This window comes from Drosophila rhopaloa, unplaced genomic scaffold (genome assembly GCF_018152115.1).
Source record: "Drosophila rhopaloa isolate 14029-0021.01 unplaced genomic scaffold, ASM1815211v1 contig_167, whole genome shotgun sequence".
Lineage (NCBI taxonomy): Eukaryota > Metazoa > Arthropoda > Insecta > Diptera > Drosophilidae > Drosophila > Drosophila rhopaloa.
In genome coordinates, this window is record NW_025335047.1 from 6,385,236 (window position 1) to 6,403,493 (window position 18,258).

The 18,258-nt window shown below is 39.4% G+C and overlaps 2 protein-coding genes across 2 annotated transcripts; one reads left to right on the forward strand and one right to left on the reverse strand.

Moving 5' to 3' along the window:
* The first annotated feature begins 12,086 nt into the window (after positions 1-12,086).
* On the forward strand, positions 12,087-13,481 carry LOC108044060 (serine protease grass-like). The gene is made up of 4 exons (XM_017122914.2): positions 12,087-12,276; positions 12,334-12,379; positions 12,585-12,724; positions 13,081-13,481. The coding sequence occupies exons 1-4, from the start codon at positions 12,105-12,107 to the stop codon at positions 13,479-13,481; spliced, it is 759 nt and encodes a 252-aa protein (XP_016978403.2). The 5' UTR covers positions 12,087-12,104.
* A 1,477-nt stretch (positions 13,482-14,958) lies between these two features.
* On the reverse strand, positions 14,959-17,120 carry LOC108044061 (heterogeneous nuclear ribonucleoprotein 87F). Its single transcript, XM_044458538.1, is given in 4 exon segments — positions 14,959-15,808; positions 16,024-16,139; positions 16,142-16,854; positions 16,914-17,120. Coding segments are annotated over 4 exon segments (1,440 nt in total). The 5' UTR covers positions 16,972-17,120; the 3' UTR covers positions 14,959-15,255.
* Between the last annotated feature and the right edge of the window lie 1,138 nt (positions 17,121-18,258).

Sequence of the window (18,258 nt, forward strand, 5' to 3'; positions counted from 1 at the left end):
TTATGCAGCAATTGAAAAATTACTACGTGTACAACAATTTCGGTTTTGGTTTTTTTTTTGTTTTAACTCGGAGTGGAAAAAAGGGTTTTATTTTAGGTAGGCAGACAACAGGTTTTAAATTTGTCACCGCAACGACAAACATGACAAACGCCAAATGAAGCGCAAATTTAATTACGCAATTTTATTGGATTAACAGGCACAACCTGAATGTGGATAAAAACAAATTTAAATATGCCGCACACATGTGCACCACCCATTTCCTTATTTTGGGCCACCCCATGAGTGCTTTTTGGCCCGGTCGAAAGCCGTCTAGTCGCGTAGGTGAGTCGTAAATTTACGCGCCATTGTTGGCAGATTTTTAGCCCACTCCTTAACCCCTTGTTGCCCCTGTTGTGTTGACGCCAATGTTGGAAACCCCCTCCCCTGTTTGTGTGTGCTATCTTCCTTTTTTGGCCTTTTCACTTATGCAAACGGAACATTTGAAAAATATGTTGGCAGGATAAACAGCAGGGCCACAAAGTGCAGCTGATGCCCCCAGACGAACTGGACTCTCCAGACTGCTTTCTGCTGCCCTGACATTTTAATGAGCATGCAACGCTGCAACGTGCTGCTCATACCCCGTTTTCTACACTGAAAAAAATATATCCCAAAAGCTATGTCAAAGGATGATTTTTAAAACCACTTAAAAATGTTTCTGGAAGGATGCTGTGGGAAATAAAAATTCTTTATAAGTGATTTCTAACCTGTTGAAATAAACTTGGATAAAATTAATTTGTTAATTTTTTTACTCACTAAAATTTATAATATTCAAAAGTTAGTATTGAAGCGAAGTAGTTTAAAATATGTTCTTTAAAAACGCTGATGAAATGTTTAGTTCTGATATTTCCATTTTGGTTTGCCATTTTAGGAAAATCAACTACAATTATTTCTCAGTGCACCCACCCATTTTTCACACCCACTTTTGCAGCCAGCATCCTTGTTAAATTCATTAGTAAAACGTTGCACCTTCAGCGCAATTTCCAGGCAGAGATAGAGGGTCAGAGCACACGTCTGTTTGGCCTGATGTTGCCACATAGCACACACGAAATTAAAACCTCCCCCACCACCCACAACCCCTTCCCCCAAAAAAATCACCCACAACAACATCCCCACCATGAACGAGCAGACAACATGACATGATACCGATACTAAACTGACACTTTGACATGGACTTAACCCTAAAAACGCTTTGTTGGCTTTATTGGTGTCGGTTGCCCTGCTCTGTGGCCCTTGCCCCACATTCCCCTTATTTTTCGTACTGCTCCTCGAAAATTGGGGGGCTCATGCGTGTGGGGTCAATCGAGGTATCAAGGTATCCACTTGATTTTTGCACTAATTTACGTGGATTAAGCGCTCGACGTGACTGTGTGACCTGGGTATTAAGCTTAAATACCTTTTAATTGACAATTTGTGTTTGGCCATTTGATGGCTGATTTTGTTTATTTATTGCGTGTGTGGGTCGGCTCATTAAATGTATTTAATAGGGAACACAAATGGGAAACCCCAATTAATCTCTCGAGCACAACTTACTCAGTTCATGTACATTTTTTACGTAATGTATTAAAGTTTTGCCGGCAAAGTAATATAGTTTATGTTTAAATTAAAATAAAATACTATTACACCTTATTTTTAGAGAATTAAGCCACATTCATTTTAGGAAAATAGAAAAATGATGAGAAAATCGACCCAAAAATAAAAACTAAACTGAAAACACAGATTTTTAGATAATTAAACGACAATCATTTTGAGATATGCCACTTTGCAATCGGATGTCTGTACGAAAAGTTATGGATTTAGAAGTGCAGGTTTTTGGTCACTTTTCTGCAAAGCCAATATTCGAAAATTTGGAAAGGGGTTACATTGGAAAAATGATTAAAAATCGATCCAAAGATAAAAAAAAAGTTAAGTACACAGATTTTTTGAGAATTAAACCAGGATAATTTTGAGATATGCCATTTTAAAATCCGATTTCTGTAAGAAAAGTTATGGGCGTAGACGTGCAGTATTTGGACACTTTTCTGCAAAGCTATTTTTCGAAAATTTGGAAAGGGGTTAAGTGTAAAAATGATGCAAAATCGACCCAAAAATAAAAAATAAAGTGAAAACACAGTTTTTTAGAGAATTAAACCACGATAATTTAGAAGTATGCCACTTTGAAATCGGATGTCTGTACGAAAAGTTATGGATTTAGAAGTGCAGGGTTTTGGTCACTTTTCTGCAAAGCCAATATTTGAAAATTTGAAAAGGGCTTACATTGTAAAAATGATAAAAAATCCACCCAAAAATAAAAAATAAAGTGAAAACGCACTTTTTTAGGGAATTAAACCACGATCATTTAGAAGTATGTCACTTTGAAATCGGATGTCTATACGAAAAGTTATGGAGTTAGAAGTGCAGATTTTGGGTCACTTTTCTGCAAGCCCATTTTTCGAAATTTTGGAAAGGGGTTACATTGTAAAAATGATGAAAAATCGACCCAAAAATAAAAACTAAAGTAAAAACACAGTTATTTAGAGAATTAAACCACAATCATGTATAGGTATGCCACTGTGCAAACGGATGTCTGTAAGTAATGCATTGAGCTTAGAAGTGCAGTTTTTTGACACTTTTCTGCAAACCCATTTTTCAAAAATTTGGAAAAGCAATGAAAATGACGAAAAAACGGCCCAAAAATAAAAACTAAAGTAAGAACACAGATTTTTAGAGAATTAAAGCACACTCATTTTGAGTTATGCCACTTTGAAATCGGATGTCTGTTGGAAAAGTTATGGGCTTAAAAGTGCAGGTCCCTTTTAAGCAAAGCCATTTTTCGAAAACTAGAAAAGGTGTTCACATAAAAATGACGAAAAATATATAGATAGCAATTAAAGTTCAAAAGAAATCGAAGAACTTTTTATTAAACATTGGCCAACCATCTCTTTTAAACTTTTCCATTTTGTTTGAACAGTTTTCTATTGGAAAAAATATTCCAGCTGCAGGTGAAGCTTGTCCTCATTTGTATGCCACTAAACTGTGGAAAAACTTGTCCTCAACATTAAGAATTGTGTGAAATCAAACTCCCTTCCTCCTTTTCCCAGTTAATTTGATCCATCAGCTGCAAGTTGTGCTGTGAAAAGCTGAAAAGTCTCGCCACACAAGCGAAAAGTTGCGCACAAAAAATTGCTTAAATCAGCGAGTTTTTTTTCTGGGTTTTATCTCACTTGGGGCAAGGGGCGTTTGGGGGCGTGGCCAGTCAGCCGCTTAAGCCGCCGCACGGTGCAGCGACGTCTAATTGAACCCAACAGATATTTTCAATTAGCAGCAAAACATTTGTGAGCTAAAAAAGTTTTATTTAATTTTTTCGCTTCCGTTTTTTTTTGGTCTGCACCTTGAGATCAAGGACTTGGGAGTTGGAAACGGGAAGTGAATTCCTGCGGGGCAAACACGTCCAGGCGCCAATAAAAAAGGCACCTTAGTGCTGAGAACTTTGGCCAGCGGCGGACAAACTTTTTAATGCCATTAAAGAACGAAAAAATGACGCTACAAGACGTGGAAACTTTTCCACCGCCCAAAAGGTAAGCGGGAAAAAATAGCCAACCAGACTACACAGGAAAAAAGGGCGTCAGTTGGACTTATTTTATAGGAAGATACTTTAAAAAGAAGTTAAAATTTTTTTTATTACGATTTTTGACTAAAACTATTTTCTATAACTTTATAAATCGTACAATCATAACTTTAATTGTAATAAATACAAATTGTAGTCGAAATTTAGACAGTGATCTTAAATTAAAGTGTTCATCTTGTTTCCATATAATTCTCGTGACATTTTTGCCAGAGCCTCTTTATGCAAGTGCGTAAATTGAATTGATAAAAGCGGACCGCACAAAATGCAAATGCAAAGTGCGGCTGGAAATGACTACAAAATGTTGAAAATCTACAACTTGAGATAAGGCCCGAGAGTTCAAACAAACTAATTCAAAAGTGCGTGTCCTGTGGATTTCGGATGTGGCACTGTTCTCGTCCTGTTTTTGCCCTGTGCCGCAAAAGTACGCAACACAAATCAGCGCATAATGGCTGCCATCCCATGTCCACTTACATATCCACGATGCCCAAAGCCCAAAGCCCAATGCCCAATCCACTTCCATATTCATGCCCATGTCCATGGCTGTGTTTGCATTTAGCTGCAGAAACAGGAGCAGGAGGATATGCGGTGGCAGGACCTCGACAGACCACGCATTTCAATAATTCTAATTAATTTATTAACGCTTATCAGCGGCGATAAATTTGCCAGGGCAGCAATGTTTGTCCATGTGCCATGGGCTCTTTGCTGGATTAGGGCTTAAACTCTGTGCGAACTCTTTGCGGATGCTTTACTTCTGGTCCACAGGACAACAATCCTTAACTGACTGACTGACTGACTGACTGACTGACTGACTGACTGACTGAGGGAATGACTGGGACCACCTCCTCCGCAGAAGCCCTTTGAAAGTGCCACTGAAGATGCACATGGGCCGATAAGTTAGCCCGCCCCAATTCCCAGCCATAAATGGAATGAAAAACTTGGAAAACTCGGGCTAAGAAAATCGCAAGCCCAGTCATTGACATCTCTCGTAAATAAAGCAGGACTCGCAGGAGTCTTAGGACTAGGCGTTGATTTTAAAATGAGCCCATTGATAAGACCAAGCTGGCAGAGAAGTTAAAGAAAATGCTGAGGTGGCCAAAAAGCATGTGGAGCGTGTGTGGAATTATCACAGTGTCGACTAAATGATACCCACTATATAAATGCTCGAATCTCAACAATAAATTTGTGTTGGATTTATTATTAAGCAGTTAGATCAGTTTAAAAGATTTTTAGTCAATACTACTTCTTAATGACTCTTTAAAAAAAAATAAGAAAAATTTTGAAAACTGAGAAAACTTATTTTTTAAAGTAGCTTAGATTTTGAAATTTTGTATTTCCTTGTGTATTTATTTGTAAATCTTAAATTGATTCTCTTTCTGCAGATATGACTGCAATGTAATCAATACTTTTTCCAATTGTATTCCACGGTATATTAAGCCGCTCGTTTGCCGGCTTCTTTTTTTATTGTAAACCCCGAAATGACTTTTGTTTCTGTCGCCCGAGCGACTGAAAGTGTTAAAATTTATTGACGCATTTAGATCAAAACTAAAAATTGTCTCCCATTTGCCTTCTTCTACTTCGAATGTGGCTCATTTGTACGGGCTTTTTCCTTTTCTGCTGATTTGGCAAATCGCAGTTTGGTCGGTCCTTACTTTTACCACTGGGCCCCGAAGCCTGATTGTGGGTGTGTGTTTTGTTTTAATACGAAAATCCCCCTGATTTGTGGACAGGGGGTAGTGTGAGTGGCCAATCTGCCACGCCCCCCGCCTCCCATTTCAGATTGCCTAGCCGGCGGCCAAAGGGAAAATTCGAAAGATATACCTTTAATGCATTTTACTCATATTGAAAAGCACTTAAACGGCGGGGGTTGCGAAAATATGAAAATCATAAAAACCTTGGGCGGTGGGGGGTGTGGAAAATTGTCTGAAGGTTGCTTATTTTATTATTATTTTACAGGGAATTATCTCATTTGAGTGGAGTTTGCCCTGATGCTCTGCTATCCATCCTGCCCGCAGTCTGCTGTGTAATGTGTGCGTAATAACATAATATCCTTAAGATATTTTAATATTGCCTGCCGCTGCATATTGAACTGCGGCATCGTTCGCATCCAGGACTTCTCCCTCGGTCCTGGCTTCGTATTTCCATCCTGGTCCTGGCCGCATTTCAACATATTTGGCTTTACTTTGGCTGCCGGCTTGTTTGCTCCTCGCTTTTCCTTCCTTCCTTCCTTCGATTTAACAATACCTTTGTGCATCGTAAAATAATTGCCGCAGGGGTTTGTAATCTTCTGGGTTTGGGTGGCTTGCAATTTTCATTTCGCCCAAATTTGGCTTACCATTCTTTCCTGATTTTTTTTTTGCAGCAGCTAAAAGGTTTCCTAAACGCTGGCTTACCAAGGGACATATTTATGGATGTTTGGCATTCTTGGCAATACCGAAGTTTATGGAATAAGCAAGTCTATTAAGAGATTTTCATCGATTGTTTGCTCATTGTTTATTAAGTAAAGGTGTATTTAAAAAAAAAAGGTGTGTTAAATCTATTTTAACTGGGCATCTTTTTATATCAAATTAAAAATGCATTTTTCGCTCATAAAATAAGTCATGTATATTACGAAATTTTCCTTTTTGATTAACAAATGTATTTATTAAATTAATAAACGCACATGCTTATTTAACTGACAATTTTCCTATGATTTATTTTCATTGTCTCTCTTATTGGCTCTGAGTTAAACCCTAGGATAATCCTTATAATTCCTCCTCATCTAGCTTAACGTATACCTATAAAAGTAAGAGTCTTCGTTATCGGCTCACTTAATATTATGAGAATTTTTCCTGCACCCCATCAATCCATTATCCGATATTTCTCCAGCCTCAGACTTGTGTGTTTATCAATAATGTGCTCCAAGGGCTCGGTGAAGTTTCTGGTGTTTGGCCCACGATTGTTTTTAATAAGTCGCTGCCCTTTGCCCCGCATTTTCCCCTGTTCTTAGGGACCGCTCGACATATGCGGCAACAATTTAACGTTGAGCTCATAAATAAAATCGCTTGTCCCCTCGGCGACTCCACTTCATTTGGGTTTCTTAGTCAAAGTGCGGTGACATTATTATTGGAAGACAGTCCCTGGCAATATGAGTATATGAGAGTGTGCGGCACTCGAGTTATTGACAAGTTTATGTGCTTAATCCTTCCATAAAGCGCACCATTAAAATGCCAACAAAAGGTACTTTATATGAAAATTTCCTAACCCCGCTGTATCGTCCACTTTTATCGCCAGCTCATCGTTCATATTTCAATGAACGCACCGAAATTTAAATGCTCCTCTACACTGAAAACAAAGAAGGAGATTTCAGAACTCGACAATATTAATTGTGTTTCTGTATTTTATTTGTTTTTTTTTAACATAAAAAAAGTCTCTCTTAAATAAAAATAAATTCTGAAATTGTTTTATTTTAAATAATACATGGTATTAATTATTATTTTATATACCTAAACAAATATTTTTTGTAATATCAATTTATTACAGTTAAGAATATTTGAAATATATATATTTTATTTGGGTTCTTTGTGAGGAAATTCCTTTGTTATTTAACTTAAATGTTTTTTTATTTTTAAAAGAATTTCTTTGGGTGTAGTGAAAGACATGTGTGTGGGTGTTTGTATCTGTGTGAGCGTAAGACAATCGAAAATTGTGGGCGTGTCGAATGGCACACGATGCCGAAGGCAGCTGCCTGCCTAGAATATCGGCAGCATCCTCGTATTCCCCATCCTCGACTTCGTTCCTGATATGCTTGAATATTTTTATTGCCCATACCCCGCGCTCGCGATTCCGTGCATAATAGTGTAAAACTAGACATATATCTCCCGACCGGCTATATATTTCTCTATGGCGAGCTGCTATTTGCAGCGAAACTCACGAATTCGTAATAAAAATGTTTCGCACTGCCAAACGTGTGGCCAGAAGTGAGGATTTTGGGGAGCGAAATTAAAACGGAATGGTTCCGAGCGGAAGACGCAAAAAAAGAAGGCTTCGCAAATGAAAGACAGGCATTAATTTTTGAAAATTTTTATTTACCTCCCAAAAGGGAGCGAATGGCGCGGGGAAGGAAGTGCCAGCGATTTGGGGGAAACAAGTTGAACTCATTTCACAAGTGTTTACGAAATTGGATGAGTAATATAGATCTGGTATATTAATAAGAACACTTCGTAATATGGAAGTATTTTTTGTTAAAATGAACTTATTAATTATTTGTATAAATAATTTAAATAAAGTACATTTTAGTCCCAAACCTTACATAATCACTCTAGAAGAATCCTTGTGTTATCGGTCTAAATGCTTTTTTTTACTACTAAACTAGGAAACCATTTCACCCAAAATATTTTACCAGTCCACTTTTCCGTTTTCAGACTTACTTTCCAAGCTGAGTCTCCATGTGTTTCAATTGGCGCCAACCCCATCCACCTTCAACCTATTTCCTTCACCAAAAAAAAAAGCTCGGTTTAGCGAAGAAAAATTATGGAACTTCTTGCAGACCACATTTAAACGATTTCACATTTCTTAATGATTCTGACAGCTGAATGATCTTTCATTCGGGGTGCCCAAATGTGTTTTTCGTATTCTCCGTTCGCGCTTGTCAGCCCCAATTCGAAATTCGGCCGAATTAGTGCCTCAAGTGGCGGCGGTCTTTAGTTAATGTCAGTCACATCGCCCAGATGTTGCCCAAGTTCTCCTCGGGTTGCTGCCGTTTCTGTGGGATTAATTAGGTATGGGCTCTATGCGACTACACTCCCAACAAAGACTTCATTAAAAGGGGCAACGGCAACCTGATCGGGCTTGTCAAATTCTCTGGGCTGTGGTGCTTTTAATTTTAATTCCACTACTAATACATCATCGTAAGTCATCACAGAAAGCCCACGAAGGTGGTGCAGTGGCTCAGTGTTACAGTGGTGCGGTCGTGCGTGTGTGTGATAAGTCCTGGAAAGCGCCGAACTACACGTTCTAATTTTCACAACAGTTGGTAATGCACAACCCTCAGGACTTCCCCCATTTTCGCCTTGATTTCTTCATATGCCGGTGCGATAATTACACTTTAAAAAAAGATCTGCAAGCTTTAGCTGTGGTATTAACAAATATTTTTCAGAGCCATAAAAAAACTAAAAAACAAAAACTGATTTTAAGTTTCTTAATAATACATTTTAAATAAAAAACAGAAATATTTTTATATTAAGGAAAATCATACTTACTTTTATTAACTCAGGAGGAATGCCTATTTTTCTTATTCCTATATAAATAATTTTAAATTTTTTGTGATACAAATGTTAACAGGTAATTGCTAAATTTGTGATTATTTAACAATTTATATTTGATCTAACTTAAGGATCTATTACTAAGAAAAAGTTTTATTCATCATCATTATTAATCACATAGCTGAATACAAATTTGATAATTTTAAAAATAAAATGAATTTGAGTGTAAGCTAGTGCGAAAATCAAGCCGAGGCCAAAGGTTGCCGTATGCCGAATCCGCGGCTATTTCTGGTGGTGTTGTTTCGTGTTGCCCTTGTTGGTGGTGGCAAGGTGAAAGCCGCTTAAGGTGGTGGAGGTGGGGTGGGTTGAAGGACGAGGACGAGGCAGGAGTCCATTGTTAGGACTCAACATGTGCGCTATTGGATTAAGTGGCGAACGGCGGCGATTCAAGGACAATCAATGGAACAGCACGACTCTGGGAGTCCGCAACCCGGAGCCGGTTCCTCCTCGTCACCTTCTGTCCAAATCGAAGCTAGACCGCGTAACAGAAATCCATTAAGGTGACCGTTTTATTTGCTACATTAGCGGAGGCTGGGGTGGTGACTTAAATGCATGCATTTAGCCATCTGCCTGCATTTTGCCAGTACAAAAGTGATAATTGAGACTTCTTTTTTATTGGCTTTGCAGACAGAAAGAGCAGTCGAGCGGAATGGTCAGGATAGATAGATAGATTGTCTCGAGGATCCGAGTTCAAAAGCGGGCTCCGGCATGCAAATCCCAAGCGAAAGGATACGGGATACAGGATACAGGCAGCTGCTACTCGACATAGAGAAACGCCCACGTGCCAACGAAATGTTAGGAATGCCAGCCCGGAATTTCCAATCAATTTTAATTGGCACCCCATCGATGGATGACAGCGAAAAGAAATCCAAAATATTTGTGCATAATTTTAATTAGAACATTTTTCTATTTGCGCAATTCATCTTGTGTGTCGTGGAATTACTTAGAAACCGGTGGCAGACGTTCAATGGGTGTCAAGTAAGTGCAATAAATTATTTTAAACGAGCATATCGAAGATGTGTCGCTCCTCTAAAATGTCCCTCTAACATGTGCTGCCTGGTATTCCAAATATTTTTATGGCTAGGTCCGGGTGTAGGTATCGTCGTCGCAGGGATTTATGTGCAATCAGGGGGCACGGAGATAAATCTCCTGCCCACTCAAGCGGCCAGCCAATCAAAGTTGCAGTCATTTAAATGCTCGCAGTGGGACGCTCCCCACTCGGAAAACTCATTTAAGTTTTCCTCGGCCAGAGAGATAGGTGAAAAGGATAAGGTCGAGTCGAGTCGAGTCTAGGGATTGGCCAACTTTGGTCCGGCTTAATTGCCCAGTGTCCTTGCAACGAAAAAGGGAGGCTTAATTGCCTCAGCCTCTGCCTTTTGACTCCAATGCTTAATTGCCATTTAGTCCTTTTTAATGGACTCCACTGTACGGGGACACTTCATCCATGTTCATTAATGGCCACGTCTAGATTTTCACTCACCTCCTATTGTAACTTTTGCGAAACTCTGTCGATACCACTCACTGTCTCATAGATAGACTTGCAAATGCTAGCATTTTAATAGCAGCATTTTTGACTTAATATGTCCCGGCTTATCGGTGTATCTGGGCATCCTGAATGTCCTGTGTGTGTCCTCTGGACCTTTGGGGCATTCTCAGCTCGTTTGTGTTGCATAAATTTGCCCAAATTGTTTTGCTGCTGTCCGATAAGACGCCGTCGATGGCATGACAATTAGCCCGAAACTACATTTAAAATATTACTTGTGGACCTCCGATTCTGTGGTCCTGTTATCCCTTCCTCCTGTTTCAGCCTTAAGTGTTTCTTTGGGGTCGTGTGTTGAAAGTGCAAACACTATCTGATTGCTGATTTCCCAAATATTGACAATAGAACGTGAATGCCTAAGAGAACAAGTATGATTGTACGTTTTCACTTACAATTTAAAATGATATATGGGCAAGGATAAAAATATTCATTATCAATATATTGGCATTAAAAATGTTACTTAAGTTGGTCAAATATTCGAAATTTAACTGTGAGGTGACCACCTGTACGAAGCAAATAAACATTAACATTCATTAAAATCTTCTTTTATAACCTAATCTTGATAAATACATTTCTATAGAGATTTATAAAAATAACTTTCTAAAACAATTAAGAGAACTTAAAACTTGTAAGGTCTATAACCGTAACTTACATATATAAGTTCTTTAAAAATTAATTCTTGTTATTAAAAAAGTATTCTTACACCTTTTGAATAAGTTCTTACGGGTCCAGTTCTTACTTCCAACCTTTTTTCCTGCACCCACTTAGGTCATTTCAACCTGCCACTTAACGCAGCTTCTGCTCCCGGTTCACTTACATTTAATGAAAAAAGGGAGCATTATTATTAAATTATACCCAGAGAAATACCCCTCCACTTCTCTTCGACCTCATTTGAGCGCATGACATAAACATAAACTTTGCGCCTTTTGTGTGAGCGAGTCCTGCGGGCGTTCCTTGTATATGTGTATACGTATCCTGATCCTGGCTGGCGACTAAGAACCATACAGCAACAACAACAATAACGACAACAAACACCTTTAATATTTTCATTATGAAGTCATTCAGCGCGATTATTAACGCGTGACCCCCAAGGCGATGCACAGCATCCAGAGCGGACCTAAGCGGATAAAGGTTCAGGTCCACCCCAATCAACAACAAAAACAACGTTGTTCCCAAAGTTTTTACTGCAGAGAGAGAAAATGTTAGATTTATATTAAGTACAATCGAACTTGGCACACAGTTTTCGAATACTTTTGGCCTCCGATTCCAACGCCATTTGACGGATTTATTTCGAAACAATACTTATTTAACCAGCTTTTATTCCAAGGAATATTATGCTGTACAGCCTAATTAATATTGTTGCTTTTCTTAAAGAAAATATATGTACATATGCACGCTGTGATTAATCACTGTTGCTATGCTTGTAGCAAAACAAATCAAAATAAATCAAAACGTACCGAAAAACCCAAGTACTGAAAAACCCAAATACTGCCTTATCTAGTATTACTTTTACTACGCTCGAGCTTTCGTCTAAGCGAATCCCGCACCTTGAAGTCAGTTGGTTTTGAGCTCTTGTTGAAAAATGAAGTGTTCGGTGATTTTATCAGTTTTCTTCTGTTTAATGATCTTTCATGTGGGGTTGGCGTTTCTCCTAGATGATAATTGTGCCTCCCCTCCACAATTCGAAGATAGAATAATCAATGGCAACGTTGCAAAACCGAACACGACGCCATGGATGGCAGCCTTACATGATTATACTGGATTTGTTTGTGGTGGAACACTTATTACCGAACGTAAATATGAACTATTTTAATAAAAAAAAAAGTTTTTTACTAATTTGGAATTTTCAGGAAATGTCTTGACCGCCAAGCACTGTATCGAAAAAAGAAACATAACGTAAGTACTTTTCTGGCAACAATAAGATATAAATGCGATTATATCTTCCAACTTGTCACCTAAAGTATTAATTTTTTGTATTTTGATTGGAAAGGTATAACATTTAAAGTTTTTTTTTTGTAATTGGTTAATACTTTTGATAAAGGAGCATGTTTAAAAATGCTTTTATGCAGATCAAATTAATGTGCCAATTGTCTTCTCACAGGACCGTGTTATTAGGTGTCTACGACAGATGGTGCCCTTTTTGGATTTTCTCAGGAGTGGAACTATATAGACCGTTCAAATTTGTTCCTTTTTCTGGCGACATTGCACTTATTAAACTGGACAGAAAAGTGGTCTACAATGGTAAGCTAAATATACATATTAAATGGCTTTTTATTTCCCATTAATATCTCATAATTCGGAATTTCATATTGGTCAGTCTAGAGAGTGTGTGGAAGGCGACTAATTAAAAATATACCACAATAGTTCGATTAGAATAAATTATATATTCGGAAAATTTGTAGTGGTATTGAGTCAGTTGGATCAAAATACACCTATGTAAATTTATTTATTAATTATCCAAAGCTCCACATTAAAAGTTTATTTGTCAGTTTTTTTTCGGTAAATTTTGTAGTTCCCGGAACTATTTATTAAGTAAAAAGACCTGAAGTAAGTTTGTTTTTACCGATTTTTGAAAAACCCTTATTTTTTATCTGTAGCACAAATCCGCCCAATATGCATTATTATCGAACAGGAGCCAATAACGTGGTTGCCTACCCAGAGATTCGAGGCCTATGGATGGGGGAGAACAGAGACTGGACTTACCAGCCAAGTTCTGAAGACCGTCAGTCTTAACCGTGTTCAGTGTCCTGCTGGACAGGACCCCAATGGATTGATCTGTGCTTGGTCCTGGAACGGGGACACCTGTAATGGTGACTCAGGCGGACCGCTGGCCGCCAAGATCATTTACAAAGGAAAAAGTATATATGCACAGTTTGGGATCGTCAGTTCAGGCTCCCCTAATTGCGATAATATTGGCATCTACACGGATATTATGAGCTACAACTCCTTATTGTTTATACATCATGCCCTTGATATAATTTTACTTCATGAAAAATAAGTATAAGCTTATGTCATTTTTATTGTAGATGGGAGACTAATCTTAAATAAACGAAACGCCAATATTAAGACTTGCATTTTTTTTAAACTCTTGCCATACCAAAGAATAATTTTTCCAAGTGTGGTTCAACGCTAAGGTAAATTACAATTTTTTGTAAGTGGCAGCCGCTGGGCAAGTGCAGCTGTACCTAATAATCATAATAATTGCGCCATGGGCGTCGACAGTGTCGTCAACTTTTCCAGACGCCTTCACACCCCACACCCACAACTCAGCCAACAACAATTGCTTATAAAGTGCGTGTGACACATTAACGGGAAAAGTCCGGCGTGAAAAGCGGGAAAGCCTGGATAGCCAGGAAAAAAAGGCAAATAAAACTCATGGCCAGTGGGCGAACTTCAAAAGAAATAAAGAAAAGGCACAAAAATGGAACGCAAAGAAAAGAAAAGTCCTTTAATGCCGTGAATTTTCCGCGGGATTTCTATAAAGTGCAGCGGGGTGGGAGGTTGAGAAAATTAGACGGGGGGTCACTGCGGTTTCTGCCGCGAAATTGAAAAAATGTTCGTGCGTAAATTGGCTTTTGGACTGGGGATGCTCTCCATATCGGCCAGAAATTTAAATGGAAACAGGCGTGGCTAGGTCACCTCACATCCGTACTTTTATTTCTTCCACTTTTTCAAATTGAATTTCGCTTCGAGAGCTCCTGAGAAGGCATAAAGGAAAGGGAAAGTGGAAAGTGGAAAAGCAAGGAAAACCCGGCAGCAAATTAAAAAGAAATTAAGCCAATTTGCCTTTACAAGCCAGGATGTGCGGCTCAATTTCAGGAGCCGTAGCTAAAAAAGTGGCCACGACTTGTTGTGGCTCGTAAATCTTGGCCCATAAATACCAGGGCCTTCTGCTCTATTCCAGGTCGTTTCTTTTTCGCCTCACTGCCAACAACGTCTTTATTTCGGCGTAAAATTCTTTAATCTCGCTCAATTCAATTAGTTCGAGTTGACTAGTTAATGCCGCACAAAGTGTCCGCGAATGTCCTTTTTGTCCATCGGAGGTAAGTTATCTTCCTGCCGCGACTTTGTCACCGAGCATTAACTTTTCCAATTTATGGGTAATCTAAGTGGAGTGGTTTGGGTTGTGATGGTTATGGTTATTGTAGGCTGATCGGCGTCTAATTAGGTAAGTAACCTTTCCTGGTTCGTAAATCGTAAAATAGAGAATGTTCAATGATTGGCTATAACCCATACTTTAAATTATTAAAATTAAAAAGGATTTGAATCATTATTTTTTAAACTAAAAATAGAGAAACTTTATACCAAAGCTCTGATTTAAAAACAATCAATGTTACAATGTGTTTCTTAGGCAATTTATTTGATTGGTACTTAAACGTCGAATTTTTATTTTAGTTGTTTAAGTAGCATTTTATTCTTAATGCTGCAAATTTATATAACTTTTTACGTTATCTATATAATTTATTATACTTATATTTCTACTTATTCCGAACTCCATTGGACCCACACATTTTTATTTAATGACATTTTGTATGTACGCCTTAACACAAGAGCATAAATAAAGCGGAAATAATAATTTTGAATGCATTTGAAATGGAAGGGGTTGCGACTATAGTCCTGATTTAGAAGGCAAACTGTACGACCTAACTTCGCTGGATACAAATCTAATAAAAATATAAACTGCCTGTGAAAAGATTAATGAAAGAACTCTCCATTTCGATTTGGAAGTGGAAAGTTTTGAAAGTTTCACAGCTAAAGGTGGACATCGCAATTTAGTCGCTGCTTACACCGGGATCTGGATCATCTGTGGCACCTGCAGATCCTGCGAAAGGACATGAAGCATCTACACCTATATCCTGGTGCGGCGAGGAGGGGGGCGTGGCATTGTCATCTCGAGGCTTGGCCTTTCCAAAAATCAGAGCCGCCTGTTTGGTTTCAGCTAGAGAGTTAATGGGGGCCGTCACTGTCCGCGGTTTTAGGACCAATTTTGGCCGATCATCATCGTCGAGTGCCGCGAATTGATTACTCGAACATGGTCGCGTTCCCGATGATCCTGATTCCAGCACCACAGGTCCAGGACTCTTGCTGTCCCGGGCAAAGTTGCCGTTTCCGTTGGCATTGTAGCTACCGGAATTGCCAGCGTTGTTTGGATTGTAGTGACCTCGGCGATCGCGATTGCGGTTCTGCACAAAGTTGGTATAGTTGCCGTTTCCATTTAGATTTCCGTTCCCAAAGCCACCCACATCGTTCCCGTTGTTGAAGTTCCGCTGCATGTTGCCTCCTCTTCCGGCACCACCTCCGCCACCAGTGCTGTTGTTGAAGGTGCTAGTGGTTCAAGATTTATTTGACATTAATCATTAAAAAAATCAACAATATTACTCAATAAATGTTTCTTAGGCAATCGTAAAATAAGAATCGATTAAAGTTAAAGAATTTGAGCTAACTTTACAGTCAATTAGACTCACATGTAAGTAAATAAATAAATTCTGATTCTAAAAATTATTTTGCTCTGTTCATCTAATGGGGTATATTTTTCTTACCGATTAAAGTTGAAGTTACGGTTGCGCTGGAATCCTCCATTACTGGACGACTGCTGACTTTCCCGGTCATCGAAACTGGATCGCGGAAATCCTCCCTGGTAACGGTTCCCACTGCCGTTGCCATTGCCACCCCCCGATCCCCTCCTGCACCACCACGATGGTTGTAGCCACCTCTCGTGGTGCGGTTGCAGTTAATGGACATGGTGCTTTGGGTGGGGCTGCTGTTGGACATTTGGTGGTTGCTGCTGCTGCGCGTTTCCCTTCGTCTATATTGATGGGATCCCACGCTGTCGTCTCGCCGATAGTTGCGCCTCTGGTAGTAGGGATGGCCACCCCCCACGCTGGCTCCCCCTCTTCCGCCACCTCTCTCTTGACCGCCCAGACTTTGGGAGCCACCAGGTCCTCCGACTCCTCCAATGCTTGAACCCGGGGCCTGTCGCCGATGATCGGCTATATCGATACGCAATGGGGCCGAAAAATTGTCCAATTTGATGCGACCATTGCAGGAGAGAGCCCTCTTCAGTTGGGCCAAGCTCTCAAATTCCACATAGCCATAGCCCTTGAACTCGTCCGTTTCACGATCCTTGATCAACCGCACGTTCTTCACCTCAAAGTCCGAGAATATTTTCATCACATCGCCCTGAACGAGACCCTTGGGCAAGTTGCCCACGTAGGCGATAAAAGGTGGTTCCGTGGGCACTTGACGTTGACGATCACGATCCCTGTCACGATTGCGAAAGTCACGGAAATTACCACGATTTTCCCTGTTATCGCGATTGTCCCGATTATCGCGATTGTCACGATTATCGCGATTATCCCGATTGTCCGATTGTCCCGATTATTGTCTCGACTGCCGCCATCCCGATTACCGCGATTGTTACCGTTAGTATTATCGTTATCACGGTTGAACTCGCGATCGCGCTGGCTGGAACGATTGGCCATGGTCATCGAGCCCTTATCCTTAACCTACAAAAATATATGTACCTACAAGTAGCCACTCGTACCACGGACGCACGGATAACCAAACACTTGACGAAAAGTCCGGAGCTCGATATCCCAGACGCTGTTAATAAGTCTACGCGACGCGAGGGACTGGAATCGGAGTAACGAGATTTCTAGACGTTTCTATACTGACACTAGTTTCAATACCACTGGATAAGGCAATCTATATGAATATATAAAACGTTGGGTAAAAAAGCCTATTTGAAATAAGAAGACACTTAGAAAATAAGAATTCAATCCTTAATACTTTTTAAGTGATTTAAAAGTTGAATTTGAAGTATAAATAATTTAATATTTATCTACTCCATCTAAGCCTTAAGATCTCAAACTTTTATACAACTGAAACTTATTTTGAGTACTAAACTTTATGTAAGTACTAGTGGAGCATTGTAAAGGGAGTGACATTTTTATAATTTTATATTTATATTTTTATAATAGTGTATGGTTTAGCTTTTTAAAGGCGTATCAAGATTTGTAGGTAATTAATATCATGTTTAAACGGTTTATTTTGTTTGTAATTACACAACTTGTTTAAAACTAAGCAGAATGTTTACAACGAAGCCTAAATGATATCTGCTGCATGCAGAAAACAGAGCTCTGAGCTAAGGTAAACCATAAATGATTAATTACGGCGCCAGGCTCCAGACCCATTCCCTTTTTGCAAAAACATGTGTAAGCAGCAGCTCCATCTTCTCCGCCAGTTTGTGTTTGTTTTATGGATAGCGCCAGCAAAAGCAGCAACAGCCAGTACATGAAAAAGTCAACAGTAAATAGTGCAGCCAAGCAGCAGCAACAGCAACAGCAACAGCAACATGGTGCACAGCAGCAACATCAGGATTCCAGCTTGCCCCGCGAACTCATGACTCATTTTTGTACATTTGTCAAAATTTGTGCCATACATCATTTAAAACAGGGCAGCTTGGTGAGGGAGTAAAGGTTGCGAGGAGTGAGGGATCACTGTATTTTAGCCACGGCCTGGCTTTCATTCAAAGCTCTTACTCCTTCTATTTTTCCGAGCTATCTCCGTCTCTATTCAGGAAAAACCTTGCCCCAGTGTTTCAAGCGACTCATCGCATGGAGGCCAAGATAAATCGCCAGCAACACGGAATTAAAAACTGATGCAGCGATTAATTTATCACTTGCAGGCAGTGCACTCAAAAAAAAAACAAGCATAGGCACCTGAAATTGTTTCTACAGGCTTATCTTGAGATTTAATGTAGCATTTTCTTAAGA

Excerpts from the sequence above, each read along its gene's own strand:
- LOC108044060 (XM_017122914.2), top strand. The coding sequence starts at position 12,105 with ATGATCTTTCATGTGGGGTTGGCGTTTCTCCTAGATGATAATTGTGCC. Across the intron at positions 12,277-12,333 it reads TGGAACACTTATTACCGAAC|GAAATGTCTTGACCGCCAAG; the intron begins GTAAATATGAAC and ends TGGAATTTTCAG. Across the intron at positions 12,380-12,584 it reads ATCGAAAAAAGAAACATAAC|GACCGTGTTATTAGGTGTCT; the intron begins GTAAGTACTTTT and ends GTCTTCTCACAG.